The following is a 13015-nucleotide window of genomic DNA, read 5'->3' on the forward strand; positions in this document are numbered from 1 at the left end:
TTGTAGTAACAAAAGATTTACATGCTTATCTTGTTTTAAAGTTGATATATAATATGGTGAGACTTCGAATTTCAAACCGTATTTTTTTAGTATGTATAGATTTATTGAAATACTATTTAATTTTTCAAATTTAGGAATATTCTTTACCTCAACAGGAAAGTTTATATCATCGAATTTCAATTCATTCGCAAAGGGCATATAATTTTGAACTCTTTCGCTATGAAATCTAGCTGGATGAAGACAGGCAAGCACAGCCCATTTAAAACATTCATTATCTGTATTTTGAACGTTGATAATTGCTTTTTTATCTGCTATTTGTTTTGGTAGTTGAATATATGAGCCAGGTTTGAAAGGATTAAATTTATTTATATTAACAGTAATACCGATGATAGTTTTTAATGTCCAACCGGAATCTTTTTCTTGAAATTCTTCTAAATTTTTAAGTATAACATCTTCAATATTTTCTGTAAACCATAATTTAAGATCTGTCGTTTTATAAATAGAAACATTTTCGGTGTTGAAATACTTTATTTGAATGTCCTCTACATTATCTTTTATTACGGTAAATTGAGCTGACATTTCTATATTTATTTTTAGAGCATTATGAATTGAAAGATATTTTGGTATTTGTAGTTGTAATAATTTATTTGCTGCTTTTAAGAATGACTTTATATCTCTATGTTCTTGATTGGCTATGAATGCAGTAATGATACGTTTTTCAAATGCTGAATTTATTTCACGCCAAATAACTCCATCCCCTTCAATTTGGTTTGGAATGACTCGTAATGAATTAACATTTCCTCCGACTTTTATGGAATTATTTAAATTAATTTCGATTGAATTTAAATGAGTAGCGCATGTTTGACATCTCTGTCGTATTGCTCTACTTAAGTTAGGCCGTAACATATATTCTTCAAGAGAATGCAAAGCGGTAATTATTATATTTTTCCATCTAATAAAATCATCCTTATTAGCGTCTGAGTTGTAATAGGCTTTCCATAAATCGCGTACTGTATTTTCAAAATAAACAATAGAAGCCATTGTAATGAAAATGCACGTAGGTCAACTAGTAATACTACTACTACTACTAGTACTACTACTACTACTACTACTACTACTACTACTGCTGCTTGTCACTGCTAAGAAAGCTAGTGAAGCGGGCTGTCTCGAAAGACTGCGCTCTTTTCCCATCGAGCACGGCTTTTAAGCACTATGGTGGCGCTGAAAGCAGCGGTTTCGGCGCTGTAGGTTGAAGAGGGAGTAGTCAGACAAAAGGTAGGAGGTGGGTGGGTGGGTGGTGGCTGCGTCTAGCAATCTAGAGACGCTACCCCCTCTCCGAAGGCCCACACTCAGCTAGCATAAGCTTACTAAGCACCCTACTATCGAAGGAGAGCGAGAGAGAGAGAGAGAACGGCATCCACACTATACGACGTACGCGTCTAGCAAGCTAGAGATGCTACCCCCTCTCCGAGGGCCCACACTCAGCCAGCATAAGCGCCCTACTATCGAAGGAGAGTGAGAGAGAGGGATAGAAAGAGAGAGAGAGAGAGAGAGAGAGAGAGAGAACAGCATCCTCACTATACGGCGTACGCGCCTAGCAAGCTAGAGACGCTACCCCCTCTCCAAGGGTCCACACTCAGCTAGTATAAGCACCCTACTATCGAAGGAGAGCGAGAGAGAGAGAGAGAGAGAAAGAAAACAGCATCCGCACTATTACCGACTTCTACAGCATCCTACCTTAACAACCTCTGTGGGTGGGTGGGTGAAGCGCCCTACTATCGAAGGAGAGTGAGAGAGAGGGATAGAAAGAGAGAGAGAGAGAGAGAGAGAGAGTGAAAACAGCATCCTCACTATACGGCGTACGCGCCTAGCAAGCTAGAGACGCTACCCCCCTCTCCGAGGGTCCTTCACTCAGCCAGCATAAGCATATAGTTTACCAAACACCCTACCGACTTCTACAGCATCCTACCTTAACAACCTCTGTGGGTGGGTGGGCGGGTGGGTGAAGCGTCCTACTATCGAAGGAGAGCGAGAGAAAGGGATAGAGAGAGAGAGAGAGAGAGAGAGAGAGAGAGAGTGAAAACAGCATCCTCACTATACGGCGTACGCGTCTAGCAAGCTAGAGACGCTACCCCCTCTCCGAGGGTCCTTCACTCAGCCAGCATAAGCATATAGTTTACCAAACACCCTACCGACTTCTACAGCATCCTACCTTAACAACCTCTGTGGGTGGGTTGGTGGGTGGGTGGGTGAAGCGTCCTACTATCGAAGGAGGGGGGGGGGGAGACTGGCCCCCTCGAAGGGCCCACTGGCACGCCGGAGGTGTCGAACGAACATCAAATGCAACACTCGGCATGGGGTCTCACCTTATCGCGATTAAAAGGTGTCACTACCTTCACACCTTCATCGGGCGGCTCCTTTCTGTCCCAGAACATACACGTATCCTTATACATTGGCGGCGCGCGCGAGGTGTCAAACCAACATCAAATGCCCCTTAACACTCAGCATGGGGCCCACTGGCACGCGGAAGGTGTCAAAGGTACATCAAATCCCTTTTAGGCACTCACCATGGGGTCTGACCATTAATTAAAAGGTGTCACTACCTTCACACCTTCATCGGGCGGCTCCTTTGTGTCCCAGAACATACACGTATCCTTATACATTGGCGGCATCCTTTGTCGGCTCCTTTGTGTCCCAGAACATACATTGCTTATCTACTAGTGGGCGAACATAAACGTGTAACGTCTTATCATTCGAATCTAATTTACGGAGGGTTGGGAGTGAATGGAATTATATTCTTAGCTGCTACACTCTTGCTAGCTTATAAATGTTGCAAAACAAAGAAATGGGTAACGTGTACTAACAATACTAAGAAAAATAATGAATTGGACATAAAATAGAACCCTGCTACTATAATTACCTTCACCAATACACCAGAAACAACTAGCGTCACTCGACACGACCTTACTAATATGTTACCCGACCCCGAACTTCCCATCTCCTTACCCAATCGAGAGACAAAATCGGGGCTTCCGAAACAAAGCCCTGTAACAATCTAAACTACTGACTAACACAACTGGGACCGTTAGTACCGGACTTTATCTCATGTATGGAAACATGATGGACGGATTCGTATTTTCTTTTTCAGCCCTAACATTCTTCTTGGACATAATGAATAATCAGCTTGCTTCGAATATTGAAGATCCAAGAGGCATTAGATTCTTGTACTCGGCCGACATAAAACTTAGTGACTTACTCGTAAAATTGGAATCTGTAGGGACGATTATAGAATTCCATTCCATAGAAAGTACATCAGGACCGGATACAAAATTGGCTCTGTGCCGATACCAAGACACCAAACAGGCTGAAAAGGCTAGAAAGCTGGCGCAAGGTATTACCGGAACTTCCCGAAAAGAAGCCGTATATTCAGCCGATTTGAGATCTCGAATATACAAGAGTGTGATAATAAAACCAAAGACACCCATTAATAAGAAAAGATTATTTTGTAGACTACCTTGGGCAGTCCCGGAACAAAATAGGGAGGTCGAATTTTTCGAACATTTTGTCGAATTTGGACGACTATTATATCATAGAGTAGTAAGAGACAATAGTGGATGACTTTCATTGGGGTATATACAATACTGTGATGAGAAAGATGCAACTAGAGCTTTACAATTCAGTAACCCTGAGTATGGTACACAATATGCTAAAGACCGTGAACTAGAGGCGAAGCGAACCGTATTATGCTGGATATGTGACGATTATGTCGATGCAAAGCTAGAAGATGAATATTTCTATACTTGCAAGTGGCAATACCAGAGGACATTGTGGTTAAACAAAAATAATTCTGCATCTAACAACAAACAACGTAAAGTTAGCAAAAAACGACGTACATCGAACTAACTCGAACGACTGTCAGAAAGGCATACATGTCAAATATATTGGTACAAATAACAAACACCGGTGCCGCCGGCTCCTCTGATACATCGACCGAATCACGAACAGGACATGGAATGGACGTTGCTGAAATATACAGGAAGAAACCAAATTCAGAATCTGACTGTCCAGAAAGAACGGTCATCGAACAAGATTTGGAAATGACTGATGGAGAAATCGAGACTGAGGTCAACTCAGAAGATGAGAAATACTTAGAAGATACAGCTGCGTCATAAGAAAATATTTTTTTTTTGAACTCCTCTCTTTCATGAACTATTTTATATATACAATTTTATATAGTTTCGTGATGTTACGAACATTTTTATTTATCAAAACCTGTATTATTTTACCTTAAATTTTAGTATATAAAACGGGTAGAAGGACAATAATTATATAATTGGACTTCACGGACTGTCTTTATCACGCATAACTCCATTCATTCATATACTCTCTTTAAAATCCTCATTAATGTCTCTCTCTTGTATATCTATATCCTACTATTATTTTTTTCTACATGGACATAATTTTACAGGACATAGTCATGTCAGCACCCAACAGGATGAACGCCTTAACAAGAGGGGTCACAGTAGCACCCTACCACCAAGAAGAAAACACCTTGGTGGTTACTTTCCCTTTGACTACCGTGGAATCTGATGTAGTCCAAAACCTCCTAATCTATGGTCCTATCGAACAACTTCATCAATTTGGGTCTCGACTGGATGGAAACAAATCCCTCCGTATTCGCTACTGCGCCCATGCAGACTACCATTCGGCCTTAAACAACTACCTGAATGATAGCATCCAGTCCTTAAATCCCAATTCTCCCAGAGTTGTGATCAGGGAACAGGAATTCGGGCATCGAGTATTCCTCCGAATCACGATGTACTGTTCGCGGGAACAGGTATTTAAGGACTTGGCAATCTGTGGAACTCTGGACTATATGTATTTTACGCCTATCACGACATATGGTTCGCATTTCCATTTGACCTGCAATGTGCGATTTGTGACCAAGGGTTCTGCTGCTGAGGCTATACGACTATACCATAGGGTATATGGAGCCAAGTTGAACGAGCTAGAAAGGATTGTCCCCCTGTTCCTGCATAACAAGAACCAGCACATTTTGCATGCACAATGCAAAAGCATTGTCATGAAGAAGGATATCGAAGTCCATAAAAACCTATGTAACATGTAAATAGGTAAAGACTGGATGAAACATTGGCTATGCAACAAATCCTTCGAAAAACGAAGCTTCTACCTCCATCTACGTCAATGTTAATATAAGGACTGGATGGAACCAGAGCAGTCCGAAGAATCTGTGGGCCAAAACCTTGTATTTATCACCATGCTGGAAAACATCTTGGACAAGCTGGCAGCAATGCCCATAAACACTACCAACTTTTAACTTTAATTTTCAATCCTTGTGTTTTTCCAAAAAAAAAAAAAATGTGTGTATAGTAACCATTTTAATAATACATATATATTACCCGTTCTTACCATCCTTAATCATTCATGTTTATTCATTCACACTGGACATATAATTCCCGAGGACGGTAATTATTTTAAGGGGGGGAGGATGTTAAGTGACAACTTTTAAATTCAATTTTTTATATGTATTAGTATTATGTATAATTGCGCCGCGCGTATTAGTCATACGCATTCAGCGCGCGTGGGCGGTTCGGCGGTCGCGTAGTAATGCAATGACGGCGTAGTAACACTCTCGCGCCGCATTACTGTATCGCCCACGCCTAACGAATCAGTCTCGAGCCAGAGTTAATCACGTCCAGTCGTGTTACAGTTCAAATCCTCTTCAGAATTACGTACAATTTTTATTCGCTTTTTTTTCACAGTTTTTATCTCAGTTTCTTGTCAACCAGTTTCTATTATTATTATTTCCTAAAACCAGTATATATATATTCTTTTCATCAGTGATTAAAGTATACGCGTGACGAAAGTATTAGGAACAATAAACGTATTATTATATTGGGAGTACAAATAGAAAATCGCCGTTTTTTCTAATAATTTGAGGTTTTATTGTAAAAAACTCGTTACAATCTCATTCTTCAAAATAATTTCCATCCTTAGTCACAACTTTTTCCCATCTTTCTGGCAGGTTCTGAATTCCTCTTCGAAAAAACTGTTCGTCTTTTGATGCGATCCACGAATCGATCCAATTTTTGGTTTCTTCGTAAGAACGAAAGTTCTGTTCGGCCAGGTCATGCGTCATCAATCGGAACAAGTAGAAATCAGAAGTGGCGATGTCAGGAGAGTACGGCGGGTGCGGTAGGATGTCCCATTTCAAAGTTTCCAGGTATGTTTTCACGACCTTGGAAACATGTGGCCGAGCGTTGTCATGCAGAAATATGACCTTGTCGTGCCTTTCCGCGGACTTTGGGCGTTTTTCCTTTAACGCTCGACTCAAACGAATCAATTGCGTCCGATAGAGGGCTCCTGTGATGGTTTCGCGTGGTTGCAGGAGTTCATAGTAAATTACGCCAAGCTGGTCCCACCAAATACACAGCATCAGCTTCAAGCCATGAATGTTTGGTTTCGCTGTCGAAGTTGATGCATGGCCGGGAAGACGCCACGATTTTCTCCGCTTTGGATTCTCATAGTGTATCCACTTTTCATCGCCGGTCACAATGCGATGCAAAAAACCTTTCCTTTTTTGCCGTTGGAGGAGTTGTTCGCACGTGACAAGACGCCGTTCGATGTACCTCGGCTTCAGCTCGTACGGCATCCAACATCCCACTTTCTGGATCATTCCTAAGCATTTCAAGCGATGGGAAACGGCTTGCTGAGTTACGCCCAATAAATCCGCAAGTTCCTGTTGTGTTCTGCAAGAATCTTCATCCAGCAAAGCCTCCAATTTCGCATCCTCGAACTTTTTTACGGGTCCGGGACGATCCTTGTCATCTACGTCATACTCGCCATTTCTAAACTTTTGGAACCATTCCCGACACGTTCTTTCACTAATACAGCTGTTACCATAAGTTTCTACAATCATTCGACGCGCCTCAGCTGCGTTTTTTCCCGAATGAAATGCAAAAAGCAACACTTCCCGCAAATGTCTCCTGTTCGGCTCGAATTTTGCCATTTTTGCGCACGAACAAAACAAAGACTAATACGCGCGGCGTAATTATACATAATACTAATACATATAAAAAATTGAATTTAAAAGTTGTCACTTAACAGGCCGATAAAAAAAACAAGTATTTAATTTTTTTTCAAGTACTACAACATATTCCAAAATCATTTAAATCGGTGAGGTCAGGTTGGGGGGGGGGGGGTTCCCTTGTTAGCGTATTGTAACGTGACTGGCTACGAGCTATTCGTTTTAGCCTATAATAATTTGACTACGAGAAAAATCAGATACACACATGTACATATAATTACATGCTATTAAAACTACATTTGTAACTTTATTGTTAATAATTTGTTGTTTTTATGTTAATACAGCCTGAAGAGGTCAGCAAATGTGCTAACGAACAGCTATTACGGCAGCACATCGGTGAGGCATCGATTCAATCAATTTTTTAATTTGTTCTTGAGAGATATTTTGCTACTCTTCTTGAACTTTTTCCCAGAAATCAGCTTTATTTGCACAAGTTTCAGTCCTTCTTTTTAATTTTAATTCTTGCCATAAGTGTTCTACAGGATGTAAATCCGGATATTGACTTGACCACTCTAAAACTTGGATTTTTTTCTGAATAAAAACTTGTTGAACGAGCTGCGATCGATGTTTTGGATAATTATCCTGCTGAAAGATCCATGGTCTTGGCATATTTTTACGTGCATAAGGCAGCATTACTTCTAATATAATGTCTCTATACTTGGTAGAGTCCATAATGCCGTCAATTTTGAAAATTGGATCAACGCCTTTCTAAGAGAAAACTCCCCATAGCATGATATTTCCATTACCGTGTTTCATAGTTGGTGTTTGATATCGTGGATCATTTTTGGTACCTTTAGGTTATCGAACATATCTTCTCCTATCGTTTCCAAATAAATTGATTTTAGTTCCATCCGAAAACAGCACTTTTTTCTAGTCTTCAACAGTCCAGCTCTGATGTTCTGTAGCAAATTCAAGTCTGTTCTTTTTATTTTTTTTACTGATCAATGATTAATTTAACACCAATACGTCCAAAAAATTCTACTTCGTTTAGTTTTTGAGAAGCGGTAATTTGACTAACGTCAGCTACATTTTCTTCATGTAATTCACGTGCAATAATAGCAGTATTTTTCTTCACATCTGAGGCAGCCTTTTTTTTAATCATTTTATCAATACACTGAATCGTTTTCGTAGATCGCCCAGGATTGCGTTTAGCTTCTACAACACCAGTAGTCTCAAGTTTTTTGAGTATATCATTAACTATTGATTTTCCTATAGCTCAAGTTGCCGATATTTCACGTGAAGTTTTACCTTCATTGTGTAGTTTCAAAACCAATTCACGTTTGTCAAATGACGTCCGTTTCGGCATCTTGGCGAATGATAACTGATTGGATAATACAGAATAAATAGTGTACTCAATGTTTATATATCACACAGAGTGAAACACATTATTTCCCGATTAGTAAATACTATTATAAATTTTGGCCGACTACGAGGGTCGTTTGAACAGTCCGTGCAAAGTCAGAGAGATGGCGCTACTAGTGCGTATCAAGGTTATTTTCAGTTAGTGGCATATCTTCGAAGAGCACACACCAAGTTTCAGCCAAATCGGCCAATTACTTTGCGTTTTACATTCGTTTCAATCAAAGAAATCGAGTGGTTGTAAAAAAATGGACGAAAAAGAATTTCGTGTATTGGTTAAACATTACTTTTTCAAAGGCAAAACGCCTCAGGAGATTAAACAGAAGCTTGATAAATATTATGGTAATTGTGCACCTTCGATTAGAATGGTTTATAAGTGGTTTCCAAATTTTCGGAGTGGCCATATAAACACAAAAGACGCTGAACGTTCTGGACGCCCTGTTGAGGTTACCACTTCAGAAATCATTGATAAAATCCATGATATGGTGATGGTTAACAGAAGAGTGAAGGTGCGTGAGACTGCTAGTACTGTAGACATCTCGAGCGAACGGGTACATAATATTTTGCACCAAAATTTGGACATGAAAAAGCTATCCGCTAGATGGCTGCCGCGATTGCTCACGATTGACCAAAAACGAGATCGTGTGAAGTGTTGCAAGAATGGTTTGCAGCTGTTCCAGCAAAATCCGCAAGACTTTAAGCGTCGTTCCATCACTGGATATGAAACATAGATATATCACTACACTCCTGAAACCAAAGAATATTCTAAACAATGGGTTACCAAGGGGGAATCTGCTCCGAAAAAGGCGAAGACAATTCCATCGGCCGGGAAGGTTATGGCGAATGTCTTTTGGGATTCGCAAGGAATAATCTTCATCGACTATCTGGAAAAGGGTAAAACCATTCCAGGCGAATATTATTCTTCGTTATTGAATCGTTTGAAAACCCAGTTGCTAGAGAAAGGTCCACGATTGGCCCACAAAAAAGTCCTCTTCCACCACGACAATGCGCCAACTCACGCCTCAGCAGTTGTGGCCGCAAAACTGATGGAGATAGGGTTCCAACTCGTTTCGCATCCCCCCTATTCTCCAGACTTGGCTCCGTCGGACTACTATTTGTTCCCTAATATGAAAAAATGGCTGGCAGGGAAAAGATTTTATTCAAACGAGGAGGTGATTGCAGAAACGAATGCCTATTTTACAGACTTGGACAAATCCTATTATTTGGAAGAGATTAACAAACTAGAGCAGCGTTGAACGAAGTGTATAAGCCTAAAAGGAGACTATGATGAACAATAAAAAAATTTATTAAAAAAATTCAAGCAGTTTTTATTTCTGCACGGACTTTTCAAACGACCCTCGTATTTATGAAGTATAAAAAAAATTTTTTTTGTCATAAATAATTATTGATTGTTATATTTAATTATCTAACTATGTAGTAATGCAGCACAATAAATATACTTTATAATAGTATATGAAAGTTATCATTTTATACTATTTCAACCTCAGTTAATTATAAAATTATCGCTGGCCGGATAATTTTGCATGCAACTGTATTTATTATAACTTGTGACGGAGAATTGCGGCATGGCTGTTGATCTGCCATCGAGTTCTCGTAAAGGTCCGCGCGCCGTGCCACGTGTGCGTTGAGAGCACACATTCATGCGTGACTTTTATTGTTGCGGTACGACGCTAGGATAAGTGGTGAAGGAGCGCGCAGACAGTAGTGGGACAAGAGCGACGAGAGAGAGAGAGAGAGAACGAGCGAGAGAGAGAGAGATAGAAGAAAGAAGAAAGACACGGAGAGAGAGGAAGATAAAGAGAGAGAAGAAAGAAGTTACGCACGTACCCTCGTACCAATTTTTCAGCTGGTATATGCTGAGCTTCAGCATGGACCGTTACGCGTGCCATTTTCCGCCGATTTATTTTTCATTGCTGATTAAAAATTTTTCCGCGCCCACGTCAACGAGATTTTAATTTTCCTAAATATCTCATAGGGGTAAAAAGGGAGTGAAAACGCTAATTAGGGATGGCTCAGGATGCCGTAACTTACCTTATATTATTTCTTCACCCTAATAAACTGAACTTATTTAAAAAAACTGTACCGAAATATGTGGAAGGTGCAAAATTAAGATACTTTGAGACCATTTTATTGCGCTGTCACCACCTTTTCACCCCCTATGAGATACTTAAGGGTGGCTTCGGTTACATAAACTTGGCTTACATTATTTTCTTATCCTCATGAACTTATTAAAAAAAACTGTACCAAAAACGTGGAAAGTTACAAATAAAAATACTTTTAGACCGTTTTTGCATCTACTAGTTTTCATCCGCAACAATCGTATAGTTTTAAAAGACACTTGAAAAATGAGTTGAAACTAAAAAGACAACATAATTATCAAAGTTCAACAACGAAATATTAAGAATCCTATAGATTTTAAAAGAAAGAGAATTCATGGAAATGGAACATTTGAAAATTAAGTATCTCAAAGAAAGAATGAGCTATTTGAGCAAACTCAACGGTATTTGAAAGGGCAAGACTTTTATTTTAAAATGCCGTTTATAGTTTTTTGTGAACCAAGAATATGGTGATGCTAAATAACCTTAAATATAGGCTATAACGTTGATTTTTGGAGTTTTAGTTTAGGATATCTCAAAAACCTAACGTACTTGAGTAATTTTGTGGCCAGATTTGGATTCAGTGCCAAAAAATCTACGAGAAACGATATTTCTTACTCAGGTTCAAAAATTTTGTTGAACTGTGTAATTAGCATCAATGTTTGGCATCAATTTTTGTTTTTTTTTTCTTTTATTTTATTCAACGTCGCTCTGTTTATGCTCCGTTAGTGTTAATCAGTGACGGAGGCTTGCAATGTGTTTGAGAACAAAACACATGAAACTTTTTTCAGTGGTGCTTGTATCAATCAGCAGGGACTAGGAATCGACCCCGGGCCTACCAGCTGCGAGTTTGTCGCTTTACCGACCGAGCCATTGCAGGACCTTAATTTTTCTTTTATTTTTTAAAATGTCTTTTTTTATTTTACTCATTTTCTCGATTTTTTTGTAAACAGAAATGTTACATCCACTTAGTTAATTATTGGATTTTGAATGATAATTTCCTGACATCCTTCTTTCATTATATTCATTTGTAGATTTTTTAAGTTCTATCAGTTTATCTAATTTTGTTGCTTCTTAAAAAATTATTAATTGTTAAAGTAACTTGAAATCTCGAATTTAACTTACTTTCTTTATTTTCTTTTTTCCCTTTATTTTCTGCTTTGTCCTATTTATTTATTATGCAATTGATTATATTATATTGTTTATTTATTATACTATTTGTTTATTTTCTATCATATTATCTGCTGAGGATTTTCTGTCCTGTTTCATTTAGATCTAGATTAGCAATAACATCCGGGTATTTGGGCTTTGGAGTAAATTATTTCATTCCTATCACACATCCATTTTTATAAACCTTGCCGTTTCTTGTCTCTGATTATCTAGAGTACGTATTATATCACGAATGCAGAACATAGTGCTTTTTTAAAACTTTTTAACGCTTTCAACGTACGCACTGCTTATTTTTGATATGTTTTTATAGATTAAAATAATATCCAGTCAATTTCACAAAACTGCGTAAGAAATCTATTGCTAAACAGTGTACTAAATAAATGTTAAGGCAAAATACTATTCGTTACTACTTTAGGAATTTTTTATCGACATTTAATTTTTTTCTCTAAACTATAGTATATCTTGAATAATAACGCTCATAAAATGGAGATTGTTTATACAATCAAGTACAACAATACAAGCTTTTCATCCACAGCTTATATCTTTATACAGTTATTGTTTGTGGTTTCTCCAGAATGCTTGGACTATATTGAAAAAATGTCAGCTACTCTACACTGATTCAGACAGTTTTATTTATGCTTTAAAGTGTCAATATTTTTAACTAACATATGAAAGCTAACATAGATTATTTCGATACATCAGACTTTCCTGTTGATAATCTATTCAATATGCCACCTCTCAAGGTCTAAAAAGTCGTGCACGCCCCTGAAAGAAGAACTAGGGAGCTCATTCTGGAGTCCTACTATCAAGCATCCAACAGCCCTCAGCCACCAAGAATGTAAGAACCCGAGCAGCAGAAAGAGAACCAAGCCAATTCAAAGGATCGAAAAAAAAGAATAAAAATTAAAAATAGATAATAAGCGCGCAAAGCTTATAACAACTTTTAAAAAAATCGAATCATTAGGAAGGAAAAATAATAAAAAATTAGTCACTGTTTTAAATGATTTCTAGGTCTCCTCTAAACGCTATCTCTTTCAATTTGACATTCACGAATTTTATCTATTGATTTCATCTTGATCAGCACAGGTCTGAGCTTTATGAAGTGAAAAACAACAACGTCTAGGCATAGGTTTGGGACGTTCGCTGCTTGAAAATCGTTATTTTATTCTTCTTATACAACCGTTGATTACAAGTTTTGCATTTAACTGCGTTTTACTTGTAGAAAAAGAAACCTGAGAAACGACCTCCCCAGTCGTCCTCA

At 38.5% G+C, this 13015-nt stretch overlaps 2 protein-coding genes across 9 annotated transcripts in view; both read right to left on the bottom strand.

Annotated features, from left to right (window-relative positions):
• LOC131675033 (latrophilin Cirl-like) overlaps positions 1-13015 on the bottom strand; it is a 795927-nt gene that overhangs the window by 720720 nt on the left and 62192 nt on the right. The gene's annotated exons all lie outside the window — the stretch shown is intronic.
• LOC131675056 (uncharacterized) lies at positions 7496-8414 on the bottom strand. Its single transcript, XM_058953882.1, has 4 exons — positions 8357-8414; positions 8127-8263; positions 7900-8007; positions 7496-7816 (listed from the first exon to the last, which is right to left on the bottom strand). Exons 1-4 carry the CDS (start codon positions 8412-8414, stop codon positions 7496-7498), a joined length of 624 nt encoding a protein of 207 aa, XP_058809865.1.

Source organism: Phymastichus coffea, unplaced genomic scaffold, assembly GCF_024137745.1.
Source record: "Phymastichus coffea isolate CEN01 unplaced genomic scaffold, Cenicafe_Pcof_1.1 PCOF00015, whole genome shotgun sequence".
Lineage (NCBI taxonomy): Eukaryota > Metazoa > Arthropoda > Insecta > Hymenoptera > Eulophidae > Phymastichus > Phymastichus coffea.

Excerpts from the sequence above, each read along its gene's own strand:
- LOC131675056 (XM_058953882.1), bottom strand. The coding sequence starts at position 8,414 with ATGCCGAAACGGACGTCATTTGACAAACGTGAATTGGTTTTGAAACTA. Across the intron at positions 8,264-8,356 it reads TTTGAAACTACACAATGAAG|AAGCTAAACGCAATCCTGGG; the intron begins GTAAAACTTCAC and ends CTGGTGTTGTAG. Across the intron at positions 8,008-8,126 it reads ATGAAGAAAATGTAGCTGAC|AACATCAGAGCTGGACTGTT; the intron begins GTTAGTCAAATT and ends AATTTGCTACAG.